Source organism: Caloenas nicobarica, chromosome 3 (assembly GCF_036013445.1).
Source record: "Caloenas nicobarica isolate bCalNic1 chromosome 3, bCalNic1.hap1, whole genome shotgun sequence".
In the NCBI taxonomy this organism is placed as follows: Eukaryota; Metazoa; Chordata; class Aves; order Columbiformes; family Columbidae; genus Caloenas; species Caloenas nicobarica.
Genome location: NC_088247.1, coordinates 39,443,389 through 39,464,745, shown reverse-complemented (window position 1 = coordinate 39,464,745; position 21,357 = coordinate 39,443,389). Strand labels below are relative to the sequence as shown.

Here is a 21,357-nt window from a genome sequence, read left to right as displayed (position 1 = left end):
ACCTCAAACATCAGTGAATTCATAATAACAAAACCTGTGCAACTTCCAGGAATGTTTCTTAGTGACAAGAAAAAACAAAACAAAACAGCTTTTTAGAAATCTGGGATCAAGCAGCAATATATGAGGGGTGTGTGTATATATACATATACATACACACTTAGTATGTACCAGTAAAACTGGAAGCAGTCGTAGGAGTTCTTTAAAATAGAACATAATGAATTTCTAACGTACTAAACAATTTGTAAAGATAGATACAATTGCTGTCAAAACATGCCAAGTTGACAAGCTTTTGAAACTGCTTGTTTTTATGAAAAAGTTTTTCTCCTGCTTAGTAAGTATAAAGTCACATTTTAGAAAACTGTAAAGGTCTCTTTCTAAATTAATTTTAAAAAGAAAAATCACTTGTCTTTTTTTTTTTTAAACAAAACAGAATGTGCATGATGTTGAAGACCTAAATCAAGTATTACACCTTTCCCAGATGTAATTTGGAGCAGAAAAAACATTAGCCTTTTCTGAAAAAAAAAAAAAAAGAAAAAAACTTCAACACTTTTTTCATGGAAAAAGAAAACTCCAACTATTCAAAATTCAATACTAAGTCAGAACTGCAAAGCGTTTCTAACTACAGGACAGTTCTTTGTAAATGAACACTCATTACAGCATTTCACAATTTAAAAGAAACTGAAAAACTGCTCACTGCATTAATGACTGGCTTCACCCTCTCACAGAGGTTGGGACTCATTTTATCTGACTTGAAAAATTGGAAAGTTAGGAGTCTAGACTAAACAACTGGCTTAGATTTTCTTCATTGTCAATGGCGACAGATGGGTGCCCTCAAAGAGAAATTCACTCATCTCCGTTGAACACTGGAGCCATTAAGATAATGTGCTTAAAGTTGAAGAAAAACCCTACACTCAGTGCCAGATTCTCTTCTTGAAACGCACCAGGAGCACTGACAAAGCAGCAAGAACCACCTGTTCCTCACCAGCAGAATCCAATTACCAGGTAAGCAGCTTTTGGAACCAATGCTATCATTGCCCTGCCTCATTAATAGAAAAAGGCCCAACTTCTTAAAATATGTTTCAAGGTAACCAAGATAACATACCTGTCATTTTCCAGGGTTATCTACCAAGTGGATTTCAAAGCACTCTTACTTTTTAAAATCATAGTTGGACATCACTATACACAATATTTCCAACAAGTTAAGCAAGACCCACCATTTTCACTTGACCACATGCCCTTATCTTTGCTTATAGAACACATTTAACCAACAGAAGATGTCACTCCTTTGAAACGACACTGCTCTGGTTGTACGTGCCTGTTCTTTCCCAGCCTGTTTGTTCGTAAAGTTCCCTCTGTGTTATTCTGATAAAGCACTTCAGAGGAAGCACTGAAGTAAATAATTAGCAGTGCATCAGATTTACCCAATTTGGTATTCTGACTTGGAAACATCCCACTAATCCCATCACATGAATGCAGTGGTTGTGGCCCATCATTGCTGGTAACAGCTAAACCCTGTCACCATGAAGCAACTTGGTGGTAAGTTTACTTGCACTTGGATTTCTTGAACAGCTTCATTAACTGCTTGAATCTTTCTGAAACCTAATGGAGGACAAAAAAAAAAGACATATCATTGAAGTCCCAGATTTCCACACTTACCAAGACAGATTGATCTGACAGCATTTTTTAAAGACCACTATTTTGTTTTTTATTTGCTTCCAACAAATTTTAGAAGGAGAGTTTTAAGAGCACCACTAACAGGTTAATTTGATGTAGGAATTCTTCCTATACTTTTGACATATGAAATAGCCTCCAGGTTAATCATGGAGAGCTAGAGCCGACTACTGGTTCAACACCTTGTTGCAAGTTATGCTTACAACAAGGAAGGAAAAAAAATTAAGGCTTTGAAGTCAGTTAGACTTGAATTTTGCCAGGCATAACTGCAAGATTCAAATGTAAGGACAAAAGCTTATTTTGTACTCCTCAAAAAGCAAAATTTATTGGTTGTTTTCTACCCTCTTGTACAACTGTTGCTTGAGGTATTTATGGCTCATCATGGAGTAATTTGCCTACTAGGGATTTTACAAAACTGGTCTGTAGATGAGAGTCAAACATCTTTTTGTTGAGCATAGCTACAGCTTACATAGTGACCTCATCCAATTATAAGTTAGTGTTTCTTATTGCTATAGCATATCCACCAAATAGCCAACTGGGAAGAGTGGCATAAACACACAGATAACACTGTTTTATCCAACCATCCTCCCCAACAGCCTCTAAACCCTGCAAAGACTCTGCAACCACACAATACAACATCCTAAAAGCCAAATCCCAAGCATGCAGGATTTCCTAACTTAGTCAAATGGGTGTTTCTCCCTTTTTAGATTTGTAGGATAGAGATTAAGATAGCAATTCAAGACAAGTACAAAGTTACATGCAAACCTCTGGAGATATTCTACAGCAATTTGACATCTGTGCCTTTTGAAGATTCTTAATCAAAAAGTGAAAGAAAAAATCTTCATGAAAAATGTGCTTCCTGCAAAATCGTGATATTTTTCTTCCACCTCTAATTTTAATAATTTTCTAATTTATTAAATGTGTGCAAAGGCTTTGGGCCTCTCCAAATTACCTTTCTTTATCTAAGTGCTGATTCAACAACAGAAACAATCCTGTTGTCCCTAGCTTATGATTTGACACAGCAGGTTCAAGGTACTGATTCAAGGTACGGAAAAATCCTTGGACCATAATATCCCTATAATGTATATTTTTAAAAAGTAACAACTGGGAGAAGCTAAGACTATTTTTTCAAGAACACCCCAAAAAAGACAGGAAAAAACAACTCGAAATTGGCAGAAGACCCCCAAAGGTTTTTGTCCAACCGCAATCATAAATGTAACAACATAGCTGTTATCAAATACAGGAATGACAGCACCTACCTGATTTGGGCTTTTTTTCAGTCTAGTGGCTAAGGAAACAAAGGTTTTGCTTGATGGCCCTTTTCTCTGACATTCCAGTAAAATTTCTCGGTCATCATTTCTATAGCAAAAATGTATTTTAAGAACATTAATACATATATATGTACATGCACACAAACAAATATATACATCCAGGCATATATAAAATACTCAGTATTTCCAAACTATGGAACATGAGTTCAAACAGCAGTGATGAACTTATGGAGGATCCTCCCCTCCACCAGTACAGAGTAACAGAGTCAGTACAAATAAGTGGTAGCAGAAACTACACTGCACTATTAGGAAGGGCAGGATTACTACAATAGAGTTAGCCCAAACCCAAAGTAATCAAAAAGAGTTTTAAGTGTCTAAAGCAGACATTTGAACTTGAATTGAAAAGAACTCATAAATTCAACAGGGTCCAGTAGCTGTAGGTAGACTTGCCTCAGGTTGCATGGCCAGGCAGCAGCTTTCACCTAAGGCCCACTGATGTTCAAAGATTAAACAGAGAGGTGTTTGAGTCCTGTAAGTGGCTTAATATAACAAAAGTACGCCAAGCACATCCACCGTTCACATGAGAATAAAGGACCAGGAGTCTACTTTAAGGTGTGCCACCGATTTGCTGCTTGTCTCACTAATGAATTTAAGTGTATGTAAAATATATATAAACACAGTCACCATACAGTAGCTATTATGTATCTTTGGTTAAAACCTGCCACATTCCAATAAATTCTATTTAATTTCCTCCATTTCAAATAAAAATGTAATCACTAGTTATTTAAATGAACTATTTTTTTTTGGCATAGTTCAAAGATTGACAAAGACTGTAACACAGAAAAACTAGTCAGATTCATAAGGAAAACTGTAATAATCTCTTCCTACCTCATTGGTTTGCACATTAAAAATTGTATTAGCTTGCACCGTCTTTTTTCCATGAAGCAGTTGGTTTTCTTTTAAAATGCTACCTAGAAACTTACTTTATATCTGGACTATAGTTCAAAAAAGTCTGTCCTAAAAATGTTAGGAGCCCCTTTATAAAAAGCATTGATTGTATCAAGCTGTAGCAAGAGCAGCAAACCTACTAACTATAATTTCTTAAGGACAAGAACGCACCACAATAACTCTGCATGTATCTTCACATACAGTCACCTAATTTGTCACCCACATCCTACTAACTGGAATATATGGGCTGAACAGTTGACTAGTACATTTCTGCAGATTGAGCAGCGTAGACCCCAAAACAGAAAACAGTTTGCTCTCATGCCTTCTCTCTGTGGGGGAAATCTTTAGCTGCTCTCCTTTACCCAGTCACCGACGCTTCCAGGCCTTGTACGAACATCAAAGACCTCATGCCCTACCAAGTGTGGCTGGAATTTTTGGACAGGAAAAGAAACAGGCAGGGGAAACAAAAACTACAGACAGGGCAATATTGCGCAGTCTTGTTACCTCAGTGGTTAAGCTTTAAGAACAAAAGCAAAACGTACTCTTGGTTTGGGAGATCTGGGTAAGTGATGGAATTAGTTACGACGTATGGAAGCCACCTTCTTTAAGGCAAATGTGACTTAACCTACTAAGAAATGACTAAAAATTGTTCTTTTCCAAAGGCTGCTAACAGGATTACATGAAATCAGTTTCTCTCTTAAATTTGCTTCCTCTGGACAACTGTTCTAGAAAAAGGATAAAATAAGATTTTGGTGCCTTTCAGTGGTGCTTAAGAGAAGGTATCAATTCCATAAAGCCATCCTGTACAAACAGAAGGAGGCTCCCACTCCACTATTTACAGAACAATGTAGAGCTACCAAATAACTTCAGCCATCAGCTAAATATCCTTTCCTTCCCACAGTATATCACACGGTTTAAAACAGGGGTGTCGAACTCATTTTCACTGGGGGCCACATCAGCCTCACGGTTGCCTTCAAAGGGTTGAATGCAATTTTAGGCCTGTATAAATGTAACTATTACTAGGTGAGTTTTCCCGGTGAAAATGAGTTTGACACCCCTGGTTTAAAAGAACCTAAAACAACCAAACAGATCAAATCAGAAATTACCTCGTCCAGGAAACTACTACTTCTCCCTTCTTTTTAATGATGTTTTTGGCATACAGACTAGGTGATGATGCAGATGAAACCAAGGGAGAAGAGTCTTTTTTCTGCTGCAACTCATTCTTCTTAGTGGAACAGTGTTCGGGTGCTGAATTTACCTCTTCAGACTTTGCATTGCTTGCATTGCTCCCTTCACCTCCTGATTCAGTTTCTTTTCGTTGCCTTTTTGAGTTGGAGTTCTCTCCAACAGCCTCCTTTTTCCTTTTTTTACTAGTTTTATCACCTGTACTTATCTGGCATCCTACATCAGTATTTGAAGTCGTTTTTGTTTCAAGTTTACATTCACCTGCTGCAGTCTCACTGGAAAGCTCTTCTGTTAAGCCTATAAATGCATCAGAGTACTCTTCTAGTTCTTCCTTTTCATCATTGATTTCTGAGTTTCCTGTAGAAGTTTCCTGAGTTCTGTTATCTGCAGTGGATTCCACTGCATGACATGAAGTTTCACTAACGACATCATCTGTTAAGTCTACGTACAAGTCTATACTGCAAACAGCAGGAAAAGAAGCTTGAGATCTAATACCTATTTCATTTATGTTTGCAGGTACTTTCAATTTCTGTGTCTGAGATTGCTCAGAGCCTTCATCTAGGTTTTCAGTGTTGTGGCTCTCCATGTTTGAAGTTTTTCTACAGTGTCCATGCAATCCAGCAGTTTCTTCCTTCCCAATACCATTATGCAACTCCTTTAGAGGTTGAGGTAAGGCAGGATTTTGTTCTTGTCCAGCGCTGACATGATGCAACTGATCTGTCTTAACCAGATCCAGTTTGACAGTTTCTTGCACAGTGGCTGCTGTGACACTCTGACCGTCCCTTTCTTTTTCCCCACTTCTCGTTTCTTCTTTTTCAATCTTGGCTGAGGATGCCCGCGCCTCCTTCACTAAGGCCACCTGATCAGATATCGGTGAGGTAGACGGCACCGCACGCCTGATCTTTACAATAAAATGATCGTTGGATTTCTCCATGATCACTGCTTGCATTGGTAGGCTGGGGCGACACTGAAAACCAGGAGCAACAGGCCGACCTGTCCACGATGAAGAACAACTTGACTTACTGCTGGAGTTATCAGATTCTAAAGCCAAATGAATGTCTTGTTCAGTGGCATCCTCCTCTTCAAGAAGAGCATCTTCGCTGTAATGTGCACTGAGAACACCCTCGGGAGTTGAGCTAGAATTATTCTCAGGTTTTAGGAAGCTGAGGTGAGCATCTGATTTCAAAGGTGACGGAATAGTTAAGGAAACGGCCAAATCTTCAAGGAGGACAGAAGAAACAAATGATTTACTCTTTTGTAAATTGCATTCATCTTCTTTGCATGAAGCTGCATTGGTTGGAACCTCAAACATGCAGCTTTCATCTAGTACATCTGGATCAACAGACATCTGAAGCCGAGATTCTAAAGAGGGAGCTCTTTCAGGTGAAACAACAGGCCAGTTAATATCTTCTACTGGTCGAGAGTCCACAGAAGCCTCCTTCGGAGCAATCTCTTGCAGTAGTCCAGCAGCATTACCTCTGCCTTTATGACTGTCTAAAACCTGTTTTTCTGGAGTCCTGAATTCCCACTCATTTCTGTCGATATTGCCACCGTTTCTTTCCAAGAGATCGGAACCTTGCAATAAGCTTTTGAAAATTTCACCCATTTGAGCATCACTTACAAGATTAAATGTAAGACTGGATGCTTGCTGTTCTGTGAGAAGCTCATAACTAAGATCAGACTTGTTAGCATCTCTGGATAGCTGGAATCCTTCCTTTTCATATTTTCCACCCTTCAATGGAGTGAGAGTGCCTTGCAAATTATTCTCTTTAGAGAAGTGCACTTTGGTTTGGGAATTCCTCGTGTTATCAATGGAGTTAAGACATTTTGTAAAGGCAGTTTTTGGCCCATCTGTTTTACTTTTCTCATGGTGACACTTAGGTCGTTGATAATCCACAATTTGCTTCGAAAGGATATATTCTTCAGGCTTTTGAGATCTGTCCTTCAGAGACTTTTTTCTAGATCTTTGCACGTCATTTTTATAATTGATCTTGTGCTTTTGCTTTCCTGCTCTTTCAAACTTCCCCTCCTCACTCTCATTTCCCACATTTACTACATCACATAGTTTTATTATAATTCTCCTTATCTTTTCAAATACATAATCAAGCTGTTCATCTACAAATTTCCATAACTGTTTTTTCATATCTGATACTTGTTGTTCAAAAAGACGGTCGACTATTGCATTCTTTTTAACTTGCTTAAGTTTGGACTCTATAATATCACAGATACTCAATTTTAATTTCTCACCTAACGTAGACATCTTGGAAAAGTTCAAGTATTTTATTAATGATGTAAAATTTATGATACCAGATTCTATAATTCTGTGAAAATGCTGAATTGGGAAGTGTACCTTGAACTTCATATAATTTTTCCTCATCTGTTTTCGTACAGCTCTGAGCATCTGCATGATTTCTTGTATATTTGAAGGTTCAACAATAACGTGAACGATTTTTTCAAGAGAAGCAAGGCTCACAGTTTTATTTTTCTTCATATCCTTCGAAGACCTGCAAGTCTGATTTTTATGCCTCTCTCTGTTCTTCTTCGTACTTACTTTGACAGAAACAAATTTTCCATTATCTTCACTGCAACGCACAGTTTTGCTCTTTTGATTCTGCGGACTGCTGGTCAAATTTCGTGTCTCAGGAGAAGCTTTTGGTCTTGAATTCTTTGTATTTTCAGAGCATCTTTCTGGTTTAAGTTTTTCTTCATCTTCATCACTACTTATGATTTCTCCTTCCTCTATTTCATCTGAAGAGATGCTCAGCTGGGACTCCATCTCTAAGTGTTCATCAGACATGCTAACTGGCTTTTGATTTTCTTTGTTTACCTCCTTTGACAAGTTCTTCGAGGGACAGACAACAACCGTACTTTCAGGAATTACATCTATAAAAAGAAAACAGTTTGCTAATCACTATAAAGAATATAATTATAAACAGACACTTTCAGAAAAACCTGGAAGATTCTCTTCTGTAAAGTGATAGTTTAGAATTGTTTGTTTGAAACTGCCATGAAAACTCAGGAAGTTTGACCTATAACAAGTTTGGGTGGTTTGCTCCAGCAGCTGCTAGTTGAAGGGATTTTTCTGAGCTTCAAAGGGCAAGTAAGACCTTAACATTTCACCAAAAACATGTGATCTGTCTCACAAATACATCATTTGGAAACAGAAAAATCTAGCAGTTTCCATCAGTTTTGAACTTCTCTCCATTTACTTCAAGAAGTTTTCTGAATGCTGCACAAGCGAAATTTTAACTCTAACATCATTATGGACTAATATTTACATACAATAGGTGGCTTTTAACATTTTCATAACAAAAACAAAGTAAAAACAAATGACCTATTAATGTTTTCATTCAACTGTCTTTTCCAGATAAAATGTTATTTGAGTCTTTCAATAAATTGACTTACTAAACAAAAAAGAATACTAGGCACCACGCATATGGTAAAACTTCTATCCCAGTTTTTGATGCATTGAAGATTACCAGCACTGTAACTAAGCACAACAGCATAGAAAGCTTTTTCCTTAGAAATTTTGGAGAAAGCCTCCAGTTCAGGTTCCTGAATGACAGAAATGAGAAATGAGATATGTGAGAGGAAGGCTAAAGCTCTGCTGAAGGTAGCATGCTTTACTCTGTCTCACAAATAAATTGATTAAATGTTTTATATTTTTGAGATATCATTAAATACATATTTAATCATTATTTAAAATTCAGACCAAATGCTGTTTTGTTAAGAAAAATAACCAACTACAGTTAGCTACAAAGCAGCATGTCATAAAAGATGAAAAGGCAAGCTCATTTCTGTTGTATAAAAATTCCACTGAAGTGCATGTGTATTGATTAACGAGATTTTACGCTTGCTGGGTGCTCTAGTCAATAAAACACTCATATGTTCAATCACACATAGATTAGACTGCTTAATGACCACTAAAAACATTTACTCTCATAAAAGTTCATATCTAAACTGATCTCCATAAAAAATGAACGTGTGATTAACACGTTAAAACAACATTTGAAAATGTTTACTTTGCACAGGAGCAAAATTCTACAGGATTCTACTGGAGCAAAAACATATTCCATCCCTGCCTCCATTGCAGTTTTATGATAAAATGGAAGTGGTCAAAATATAGCATTAATATATGTATCCCTGTCCTGTAAAAAAAATAGAAAGGCGAGCACTGAATTTCAAGGCGAAGAGAAACCACAGCCTCCTGTCAGTTTAACAGATTCAAAACATTTGACACACATATCATCAGTCAGACCACACAGACAATGAGTCATGTAACTTCAGAGCTGAAAATCACTGCTTTGTAATTTAGCAGCAAGTTCTGGACAGGATGGATTCCTCTCATAAGTAACTCAGGGAAACACTATAAAAATCAGAAAAATACTTTGATGTTCATCTGTTCTGATCCCAAAGCTCTCGTGGCCCCACAGATATTTCAAAGAATATAAACTACTGCAGGAATGAAATATAAACTGCTAAAGGAATTCACAGTTAAAAAGAGTAGCTGTCTCAAGCACAAGAGACAGAATTCCAGACTAAGATTTGTGAAAAGACATAAGGATCATGCTCCGAAACACAAGAAAAAGGATTTAAATGCCATTCTACCATTCCTCTTCTAGTAGCAACTCTAAACTTCCAAGAAAACTTTTTATTAGTTGCAGCAGGACATCATAGGAAGAGTTAAACTTGCACAAGTTAAAGATTTAAACTTTGGGTCACTCATTTTCTCTTCCTGTGGGTGCTGTCATCATATTTTATCTCCCTGACATCGTATTTAGGAGGTAGCTATTAATCAATGCTAAATCCTAATGTTCTATTTGTTCTATTTTTTTTCCTCACCGACTGACTCACAATTATAAAATATATATACAAACTCACAGTTGAAACTGATTCAGATGGAGAGCACAGGCTGCTCTCAGCTGACATTCCTAGAAATTAAGTCTCACGTACTCTCTCCAGCTTTCTCACACATAAATACTTGAAATAATACAATCCTAAGTAACTTTTGCCTCTACAATTTCAGAGAAAAACCTAAGGAGATCTACTCAGAAGTGACTGCAATTAAGAAACTTATATGCATTTTTTTTAGAATTTAGTACATAACTCCTATTTCAACCACTCATCTGTCAGTAGTGACCAACTCCAATTTTTATAGCACTACTGTTCAAATGGCTATAATCTTGGCTGCACTGTTAAATGGTTCCACTACAAACAAAAAAGACAACTGAGACTTACACAGCTTAAGAAGGAAGAACTTATATTTTTGAGAAAGTGGTTATAAGAAGTCATTTCTGCTTTCCATTAATGGGTCTTCTAAGCCTTTACGTAGAAAAGAAATTAGAATATACATATACAAATACCTTTGTTATAACTTTTCACAAGACCTTTGCAGGGACTTTCCATCTTAAGTGCTTTAGCCAAAGGGCGCATCGGACTGTTCAGTGGACTGATCGCCTTCGGAATATACCTCAGGTGATTGAGATCGATGCTCAGTATTGAGCTGTCATCATCAACAGGAACAGGGTTACTTTCTCTGTCCTTAGTTCCAGGATACATCTCAGCACTAAGAGAAGATGCTGCAGTACTGATTTCAGTTAGGTCTGGCTCCAGATCACAGGCATTCTGGTCAACTAATGGTTCATCCTTATCAGTTAACATAGTTCTGTCAAGTGACTCAGATGCACTCATGTTTATTTCACATATACTCTTTTCCTCAGTGGGACACTCAAGATTTTCTGCAGCCAAGCGATCATCATCCTTCGCTACTTCCATTAAAGAGTCTGGTTTTGTTTCACAAATATCATCCGCGACATCACAGGAGTTCAGGTCACCAGAACTTTTGGCTTCTGAGTCATCTACAACAAGGCTTTGAGAGCCACATTGGTCTGCTGAGCTTTCTACGTCAGCAGCTCGCCACATCTGATCTTCCTCCTTCTTCTCTGCTGCTGACTCAGGAAGGGCTTCCATACTTTCACCAGCAGGTTCAGATTGTGCCGCTTCTGCTGCTGCTGCATTATCATCCTGCATCACGCCCTCTGTCACAGGCAAGTTTTCACACTCTGCCGCACTCCCTGCCACCTCCAGGGGCAAAACAGATTCAGGATGATTCAGATCTGTCACTGCTGCTGCTGAGGCTTCTGATTCCACCAGATCACAAGCCTCTGCTGCTTCTGAGGGCGCGTCAGCCTGCATCTCATCAGGAACCAGCACCTCTGCTGCTCCTGGCAAGGCTTGGGGCTCTACCTGACCCAGTTCTGCTTCTGGTAAGGTTTCTGAGCTCAGTTCATCAGTTGCCACTGCTGGCAACACTTCAGACTGTGCTGGATCTGCTGTTGCTGCTGCTTCCAAGGCTTCATTTTCAGAACTGACAGAAACAGGCAGTGCTGGTTCCAGGTCGCTTTGAGCTGCACTGTCCAGAACTTGTAGTGTGGAATTAGTTTGCTCTGTGGGACCACAGTTAACAGGGTGGGCAGGACTAAACAGCTCTGCCTGCAGCGTCAGCTCTGCACTTCCCTCATCAGTGGCCTTTCTGGAAGGTGTTTTAAGTCCATCCGGTGGAGATCGACATTGTTTCTTAGCAGGAGAAAGAGTTAAATTTAGCTTTTCCATAAAGCTAAGTTTTAAGTCTTTGCTTTTTGTCCCAGTGTGATCATCTTTAGTTTTGGGAACTTTACAGTCTTTTAAGTTATCTGCTACTCTGGATGTTTCTTCTAGCTTATAGGACTTGTTTCTCTGACTTTTTGTAACATCTGTACCTTTCTTGGATTCTTTTGCAGACTGGTGAGAAATGTCTTTCGCAACTTTTTTTTCATTTCTAAAATGTCTATTTTCATCCTGATTCTCTCTTTCTCTTTTCCTTTTTTCTTCAGTTCTATGTCTTTCCGATTTGGAATGTGCTGTTTCCCATTCGTATCTACTATTTTCCTTCAAGCGTGCGTATTTATGCTCTCTGCTGTTGGAATCAGAAGGTGAAGTCTTTCCTTCTTGAGAAGCATGATCATTTGTTCCCCTGTCTCTCTTGTAGTCCATGTCTTTTCCTTTTCTAGACTCTTCCAGGCGATTTTTACGTGATTCATGAAGACTCTTTGAGTGTTCATTCTTTGAGTGCGGACTACTCCCTCTACCAGATTTCCTTGGTTGCTCTTGTAGCTTTTCGTTTGGTTTATTTTTTTGGCCAGCAATTTTTTCATCTTTATCATGTGTTTTAATGTCTTTTTTAAATCCATTTTGTGACCTCTCATCAGCACGCAATTCACCTCTTGTTTGCAATCTGTCTTTACCAGTAGCTTGTTTCTCCCAGGAAGAAGTGCCCCTTTCTAGTCTTCTTTCTGCACTTGGACTGCATTTGAGTTTTACGCTCTGATTTTTTTGTTGCAACTCATTTTTACTAGCCTTCTCCGAAAGGGTTTTCAGCTTTTGCTGAGGATCCGAATTCCCCTCTTCACTGTCATCGTTTCCCGTGCTCTGATGTACTTCTCTCCTGTATTTGTTGACATTTCCCCTGCTGTACTGTTCATCACTTTTAATTTCTTTTCTTTCCTTTCTGTTGTCCTTGTTGGAACTATGGTCATAGTTTGGTAGACACGCATGAGTTCCATCGCTGCAGGGCTCTTCGGGAGGGTGTCTCAGTAAACACGAAGTACTTCTTTTTTCAGAGCTAGACTTCCCACTGTCCATATTATGAGATGAGTAATTGTGGTATGTATCTTTTGAACAGTCATTTTTCATTCTGTGCTCCATCTTTATACTGTCACCTAAATCAGAAGGTCTGAATTTGGAATCTTTCATTTTACACGTCTCAGAGCACCTTCCATTAGTTGATCCTGGAAGGTACGTTCTGGTGAAATTACTTCGATGATTGGGAAATTCCGATAGCCTGTTTATAAAAAGAAAAAAGCGCTACATTATTTTAAAAATTATTTCAAAATAACAAAAGCCTAATTGCGATGAATCCACGCTTCTCTAAAAATTGATCATGCTTTCTTGCAGCTTCAAGTTGAAAAAAAAATGGGATAAAAATAGAAGTTTAATAATTTCCACTAGCACACAGCATAAGAATATAATTTATATGCGCATTTTAGAAATTAATGTTATCTAAAGAAAAAACAAGAGCTGTGGGAAAACACTGTTTTGGGTCTAATTAACAAATTCAGTAATTCAAATTAGCATTTCATTGTCTATCAATAAAAAGAGCCTCCCCTTAGGAAAAAAGTTGCTCTTTACAGCATTAGTGATTAAAAAAAAAAAATTTTAAAAAAAAGCAACTCAATAGTTTACTATTTGGTAAACTGCAAACAAAAGAATAGGTATTACTTAAAATACCCACAAAAGTTTCTTACAAGTATATAAACATGATCAGATAAAACACATGTTTTCAGTTTCACTATCCAGTTGTACCTTTGATGGAGATTACTGATTTCTTCATCTTTACGGTTAATTTCCACTCTTGCTGTTTTGATAAGTGCTGAAATATTCTTTTTGAGAGCTTGGTTTTCATTTTGTAGAATGACATTCTGTTTTAAATATATACCAAAAAAAAGAGAGCAAGAGAGAAAAAACGAGAATTAAAACATCCAAACGTGTAACAATAACCGTGCAAGACAACCATTAGAAAAAGTCCCACCATCTGCAAACTGTAGAACATATAGAAACTGTTTCAGAGAAGCCAGAATTAAGTCAGAATTACTGAGATCCAATTAGCTTTTTTTTTCCCCCCCTTTTAAACATCACTCACATTTATGCTCCTGCTTGTGTTCCTGGTAGTTAAGAGGTTTTAAGCACACAGTTTATTGAAAATGAAATACGCCATAAACCAAGTAACTATAGAGCTAAAAAATTATAATCCATGCCTTTGCTTCATTCTTTTACTCAATCTATTGCTTTCTCTGGTCACTGCATCAAATCAGAAATATAGCTTTTAAGCACTTTAAGAAGGCAATTGTACTTCTTTCAAGGTATTAAAACCAACTTTGCGTGCTCTATCATTCTAACATCTCTAGATATGATGCTGTAGAACCTTATCTGTCAATCCTAGAGTTAGCCCTTTCTCTTAACAATTGTGCTGAGCAAAACCGGCTCAGAAAGGCAGACAACTTTTGCAGAAAACAATGCAGCAATGTCACAAGGCAGAAGTTGTTTACTATTGCAAAGCAATAGGGACTTATCTGTAAAACACAGTGGAGCCTATTGCAGAATTGCCCAAGATAGTCTAACCATATAGAATAGCACAGCATGGGGATACTAGTCCAAGCTGAAGTGTGGTTCAGCCTTATCAAAATGGCACTATGCTCAAAACAATGCAGACATCCTCTTCCAGTTCTAATGACATTAAACCCCCTATTTTTTAAACAAGTGAACTGGATAACTTTCTGGTAACTATTGATATGCTTATTTGCTAATTAAGGAGACAGAAGACAGCTTTTAAGCAACTGAAGTCTTACTGCATGCAGCATTGTGAAACAAGTGAATTTACCTACTGATTTTGTCAGTAGGCTGTCCTGGCAACTACCTGAGGCAGAACAAGCTCCCAGCACCTACGGAGGTGCTTTACAAATCATCTGCACAAGAGATCAATTCTGGAAAGCATGTGAAATTCACTCTCTCTCTCAAATAAATATTCGGTTTGCTTTACATAAATCTTGACAATGTTGTCCTTTGAACTACATTACCTGTGCCTGTATTTCCTTAAATTTCTTCATCAACTCTTTAATTTGCTGCTGACATTTTCCGTATTCTGTCTGCAACTGTCAAAGAGAGAAGAATTCGCAATACAGAAGTGGACTTAATTACACACAAAAGTTACTCCTCTAGATTTGTAGTTAGTTCACACAGTAATGCATATTACAAAGCTGTTTGTTTTTTGTTTTTTTGTTTTTTTTCCAAAAGTAACATATTAAAGCCATATTAAAACAAAAAGCTTCAATATGCTCCAACAGGTATACCAGCCTCTAAAACATCACAAACACTTAGATAATAGGAAATCTATTTGTGCTTGCTCAACAGTAATAGGCTAGAGAGTAAAAGAAGCCATATTATTGTGAAATTAAAGACACAATTATTGATGAGCAGTTCTCAAGAGTCCTACAGATGGGGACCTGTTGATCAGATTTTATACAATACAGAACAGATAAGGGAAAAACCACCACGACAAAAAGTTACTACGAACAAACCTGGACTGCAAAAATAGACTGCAAAGGACATGCTCCTGTTGAGATCACAAAATTAAATAAGTATATTTGCCATGAGCCCTTCTTTAAAAGTAGATGGCAACGAAACTTCCACAGAAGAATGGACAACTTCCTTATTGTCATACTTAAAAGTCAACTGCTTTCAAATTGACATTTTCGCCACTTGGTAGACTCCTGGAGGTTTTGCTCTAGCATCTTCTATAGTGCATTATATCTGTGAATGTTGTCCCTTTTACTCCAAAGCTCAAGTTAGTTAAGATGTGTCGTATGGACCAGGATAGGTGATGCTACCTGAGTAAGTGTTCCGCTGATTTGCTAGAAGCAATTACCTACTGCATGGCTGTCTTCAGTGTCAAGGACAAAATTTAATGACACGGAAGATTAATCCATGACCTATCTGCTTTAGTCTGGTAAAATTTGTCGGGAAAAATGTCAAGACTAGCTTTGTATCAGAGGTCTGAACAGATATTTAACTAGAAGGAAATCATGGTAACATTTTCCCATAATGCAGTTGATACACAAACCGCACGCCAAAGATGTTAAATGGGAACGGACCACATCACAGACTGACAGATTCACTTAGTCCGATAACCTCGCTGACATAACAGTTTATTAGTACACCCTTGTTTTTACTTATTTAAAAATTTTCCCTATTTTTCCAATGATGCAAGCATATTGACAACATTTTTTACACTTTACACAAGAAAACAAAAAAACTCCAGAACACCAGAATTATTTTTATCACATTAAGACACACCTCATTGTAGGATGCTTCTTTTGCAGTCCCTTCTTCAATTAATATCTCGTCAAACAAATTTAAGTTGTTTCCAGCTGGTGTAGAATTTGGAGCAGAATTGTCTGTAGAAAGAAAATCAACTACTTAAAGAAAAACGTATTTTTCTAGCCAGGTTGCTTTGTGTCACTGAGGAAAACACATTACCTTATCTGGAGAAATTCCTATCCTGAACGTTAACATTTATGTTAGTTTTATCAGAAATACTTGATCCGATTTACATTGACATAAAGGGTAACACTGAAGTTCAACTGAAAACATCGTGTTAGAAAAAGTGAGAGATATACAGGACGCTTAACAAAGATGAGTGCATTTTATGACTGTCTAATAAGTTGTTTTAAGTCAAAGGAGAGCTAACTCACTGTAAATCTACCTAATTTACAAAGCGAGAAAGGCTACACCTTAGCATTGCAGTTTAAAAAAAAGAAAAAAAAAAAGAGAATACTTAAACGCCAATGACCTACACATCTACAAACACAGATCTGTTGATGAGAATGAAATGGAGTTACTGTAGAGTCGGTATGGGGTTGAATAGCATGCTTCTTGTGTTGAATAAATGTTCTTTGCTGCTTTATTTTCCCTTACAAACAAACTCCCTAGCTTTAGTTCCAAAGAAATGAAAACAAAAAAACATAAAACAAAAACCAGCCCAACACACAAACATCCCAATTCTTCTGTTAACTAAATACACATTACTGACAGGACCTGACTTATGACACCTCTGAAATACAGATTCATTTGCAGACAAATACATGAAGTTAGCTATGAAAGCTGTGCTTCAATCCTTCGGACAATACCATAATGCTAAGAGTATTATTAATCTGATGCAAGACAACATGCAAATAACATCTTATCCATATAGAGCAAAAATCTCACCAATCTTCTTTTCAAATTTAAGAAAAAAAAAATCCCTCAGAAATTGTGCCAGGATAGAGTTAATTATCTTCAGAGCACCTAGCATGGGGCTATGCTTTGTATTTGTGCTGAAAACAGTGTTGATAACACAGGGATGCTTTAGTTACTGCCGAGCAGTGCCTACACAGAGTCAAGGCCTTTTCTGCTCCTCACTCCACCCCACCAGTGCATAGGTTGCAGGTGAACAAAAAGTTAGGAGGGGATACAGCCAGAACAGCTGACCCCAACTGGCCATAGGGATATTCCATGCCATATCATGTCATGCTCAGCACATACTTTGGGGGAAGGAGGAGGAAGAGGGGGGGATGTTCGGAGTGATGGTGTTTGTCTTCCCAAGTAATGGTCATGCATGATGGAGCCCTGCATTCCTAGAGCCACCTGCCCATAGAAAGCAGTGAATTAATCCCTTGTTCTACTTTGTTTGCGTGCACAGCTTTTGCTTTACCTGTGAAACTGTCTTTATCTCAACTCAAGAGTTTTCTCAGTTTTACTCTTTTGATTCTCTCCCCCATTCTGCTGGGGGCAGGAAGCAAGCAAGCAGCTGTGTGCTGCTTAGTTGCCGGCTGGGGTTAAACCACAACTATACAAAATGTTTGCATTGCTTTAAGTTATTCCTCCTTGCATCTTTCATGTTTACTAAACAATGTATTTCAGTATGTGAAATATAGACTTAGAAAATACTCTTACATGCTGTAACAAATACAAAATAGAAAGTGAGAAAAGATGTATAGATGGTTTAAGTCTGTAGGGTATAGTACAGTACTTCCATATAAATTCAGTGGCCTTTACAGAGAAACACTTGTTTCAATACTAGGAAGAGTATTTCATTAAACAGTACACTAAGACTCCTAAAAAAGAACATGTGCTGGGACATTTTCTTTCTTACCTCCAAAGAAGTTAAAAGAGAAAATTAATTTAAATTAGCATGTGAAATTATTGAGAAAGTAACAAAGTATGTTTTGGAGATCCCACTGGGGATTTAGTGATCACTGACTGTTGGTTCTGCTCCTGAAGCAATTTAAAAATCACAAAATAAAGGTGCTTTTTCCAAGCTAAAATGTCCTATATCAAGGCACAAATAGCTAAGGTTTCTCTGCGCCCCTTTATATGCCTAAGTCTCTTAAAATAGCCAGCTTCACAAGAAAACTATCCTGTAATCATTCAGCTAATAGATTTAAGAATTGCCTGCTATATTTATACAGAGTGTAACATACATGTCTTGAATTTAAACAAGTAGCTCACTGAAGCATATATTCTACCAGGTAACCATAAACTTAAATCTAACTGTTTTATTTGAAACCAGCCTAAGAAGCACAGAGACTCTATAATGTTCCAAGCCAAGCAGCAAGACACAATCAACCTACCAGGAACTGTCAAACCATTGTCCAACCCATCATAAATATCCACTGAGCTCTCATCACCTTCCTTGAAGGGGGAAGCTTCAGCTAAAGAAAAAAAAAAGCCAAAGTAAACATTTAGTAAGCTCCAGCCTCTAACTTTTCCATAAAGTAAGAAGTGTAGCTGTGATCCTAGACCATTAGAGAGTAGTAAAAGTAGCAGCACAGACTAGTAAAAAACAGTATTGCCATCTATTCACACACTAATGGGTTCTGTAGAAGTATTTTAATCTAAATCTCCTCAGTCTCTCTTCATGTCTTTTTCCAATGCCCCTCATCACTCTGATCTCCTCTATGTGAACTTCTCCAGTTCTGCAACAAATATTACTATGAAGAAAAATATCAATATCCACAGTCCTTCTGAGGCTGGGAATCTCACAAATATGCATCAGATCAAGCAAACTGTGGAGCTGGAAGTAATGTTAGAGTACTTTGATTGCTTGTACTATACCAGATGATAGTGCATTTGCTCTTACAAACAGCAAACAAAGGAACAATCCTCCTAACCATCTGAATACACGCTTCAGAGATACAGCAAAGGTTATACACCTCAAAACACAGGGGAGAGATCAGTTCCAGGCATCCTCTCAAAACATATCAGAAATCCGAAGTACAGCATTATGGTTTTAAAAATCTAAACTTACTAATGGTATATGGCTTACAATGACATTGTGCTACAGCCGTTTAATTACAGTCGAAGCTCATCAGTATTTGTTCCAACCTTAATTGTTTCCATTTTGCTTTCTAAGTATTTATTTTTAAGTATTTATTTTCATAAGACTGCTTGTGTTATTTCACTGCAAAACAGAAAGTAATCTAACACATCTTACCACCATAGCGGACATCAAACAGTCCCAGTCCATCCTCGTCTGTTGCCATGATACAAACTCCCTATGGCTTCCCCATCTATGAGTAAAATACCAGAAGACAACAGATTAATCGATGTTTTCAGAACAACATCATGAAACAGAAGCATATCGAAATAAGTCAGTTACACCCGAGCTACCTGTGGGCCTTGCTATTCAACAAAATCCAACACCAGAAACTCTTACATCAAGATAACAAATGAGCTCTATCAAGAAATTAAGAAGTTATCTGTCCCATAAATAAGCATTCTGAAGATCATCTTCAGATGTACCTTTTATTCACATGTATCAGGTGAACAGGCTGCCTTATATATAAATGTGTATCTTAACCAGTTAAAATAGTATGATTTGATAATTCTAATTTCTTCTCTGCTGGCCATTTAAGAGCAACTTTTCCCTGCCTGACACCACCAACCAAACCAATAATGAGCAGTAGCAGACAATAAACATTCGCCCCCCAAGGTATGTGCCGGTGCTCAGCTACAGGACATGCAGTACCCACCACAGCAGCTATTGCAGGATGACTTTACAAGTGCCCACGCTTGTAGCTCGGACACACAAGCACCCCTGAAGCGGGAGCAGCAGCCAAGGCACCCGCTGCACGGACCGGAGCCCGGGAAGAAGCCGGGGTGCCGGGGCAAGCAGCGGCACTGGCCAGAGCTGAGCGGCAGCGGCCCTACCCTGCTCCCCAGGCCTCACTCCCCTGCACGGGCGGGAAGGGGCTCCCGTCGCCCCAATTCCTGTCACGGCGGAAACGCCCGGGACCTCTCGGGGATCAGGGCGGGAGAGGCGCCGGTCGCGGCCCGGCCCCCCAGCAGCCCCCGCACGGGTGGCACCCGTGCCCCGCAACCGCCGGAGGGGCCGGCAGGCGGCGGGAGAGCCCGCGGTGGGCAAGGCCGCGCCAGGCCGGGACGAACCGAACCGGGCGGCGGGGTGGAAGAGGGGAGGGGGAGAGGCACCGGCGCGGGGCGAGGCGGCGCTGAGCACTCCCCGCGGTCGAGGGAGGGGAAGGGACGGCAGACGCGGGAGGAGGAAGGCCCGACTCGGCCGGCCGACACGGCCCTCACCTACCGGTCGGCCGCCGCGCCGCGGCCCGCAGCCCCCGGCCCGCGACACGCCTCCGATCCCGCAAGGCCGGGCTCCGAGGCGGCGGGACTCTGGGCCGCGGCAGCCAACAGCCGCAGACGCACAGCACGTCCCGGGCCGCGGCCTCGGCAAAACCCGCCCCCGGCCTGGAGCAGTTGGCGCCAAAGCCAGGAGCGCGAGGCGGCCGCACTCCGCCCCCACCCGCCATCGCCCCGCCCCTTCCCGGCCGCGCGCCCCCGGCCCGGTCCCGGCTCCAGCCCGAGCTGCTGGGCCCAAGCGCGGGAAGCGGGGCGCTGCCCCCGGAGCGCGGGGCGGGACGAGCGGGGCCGCTCCCGCCTTCGTCTGCCTGGCGGGCGTGGGCTCCGGCCCGCAGGTGGCTGGTCACCCAGCCCGGTGCTGCGGCCGCCGTGCCCTCCGGTAAAGGCTGCGGCGAGTGGAAACGGGGGAGGAGCGGCCGCAGGAGGCTGCCTGGGCCGTGTGGAGCGGCACGGCCGCAGGAGTGGCACACACACTCACCTGGCATCAGTTGCGTGCGGAGGGCCGTGCGCTGCTGCAGTGGCCGGACGTGAGGCAGCTCCGACGGGAGGCCCGAGGCTGAAGTCCGGCTCCTGCTGCCAGCGGGCCCGCGGTCAGACCCCTCTGGAAGCAGCGTCAGATGTGGGCTCGGGCACCGTGAGCTGGAGAGGGTGATGTGGAAATGCTAACGCCATGCCAGTCTTCTTCCTCCCGAGCCTGAGCCGCCTGCTCGGGTTAGTCACCGCCCGCGCCCGCCCGGTCAGGGCTGTGGCTGAGCCCAGACTTACATGTAAAGGGCTCCAGGGCGGCCACCCTGGCTTGCGGCCATTGGCTGGGCCTTCAGAGAGACTACAACTCCCGGCATGCAATAGGCGCTCGCGCGCGGTGCATGCTGGGAGCTGTAGTTCAGCGCGGCCGCCGTCACGTGAGGGGCGGGGCGGGCGGCGCTGACCTTTGCCTGCGACGTCGCGGGCGCGTGACGCTGCCAGTGAAGCGGAAGCTGGTCACTCCGCTGCGCGT

General features: G+C 40.4%; 1 protein-coding gene across 2 annotated transcripts; it reads right to left on the bottom strand.

Moving 5' to 3' along the window:
* Positions 1 to 573: 573 nt before the first annotated feature.
* Positions 574 to 21,150, bottom strand: CASP8AP2 (caspase 8 associated protein 2). Of its 2 annotated transcripts, none has more exons than XM_065632477.1 (10): positions 20,839 to 21,150; positions 19,201 to 19,276; positions 18,338 to 18,418; positions 16,023 to 16,123; positions 14,747 to 14,821; positions 13,476 to 13,591; positions 10,439 to 12,954; positions 4,997 to 7,958; positions 2,931 to 3,030; positions 574 to 1,599 (listed from the first exon to the last, which is right to left on the bottom strand). In XM_065632477.1, the coding sequence occupies exons 2-10, from the start codon at positions 19,247 to 19,249 to the stop codon at positions 1,543 to 1,545; spliced, it is 6,057 nt and encodes a 2,018-aa protein (XP_065488549.1). In that variant the 5' UTR covers positions 19,250 to 19,276; positions 20,839 to 21,150; the 3' UTR covers positions 574 to 1,542. The 2 variants fall into 2 exon arrangements, with proteins under 2 accessions (XP_065488549.1, XP_065488548.1); XM_065632476.1 differs by lacking the exon at positions 20,839 to 21,150 and adding an exon at positions 20,308 to 20,434.
* Positions 21,151 to 21,357: the final 207 nt, after the last annotated feature.

Excerpts from the sequence above, each read along its gene's own strand:
- CASP8AP2 (XM_065632477.1), bottom strand. The coding sequence starts at position 19,249 with ATGGCAACAGACGAGGATGGACTGGGACTGTTTGATGTCCGCTATGGT. Across the intron at positions 14,822-16,022 it reads AAGAAGCATCCTACAATGAG|TTGCAGACAGAATACGGAAA; the intron begins GTGTGTCTTAAT and ends TCTCTTTGACAG. Across the intron at positions 13,592-14,746 it reads TTAAGGAAATACAGGCACAG|AATGTCATTCTACAAAATGA; the intron begins GTAATGTAGTTC and ends TATTTAAAACAG.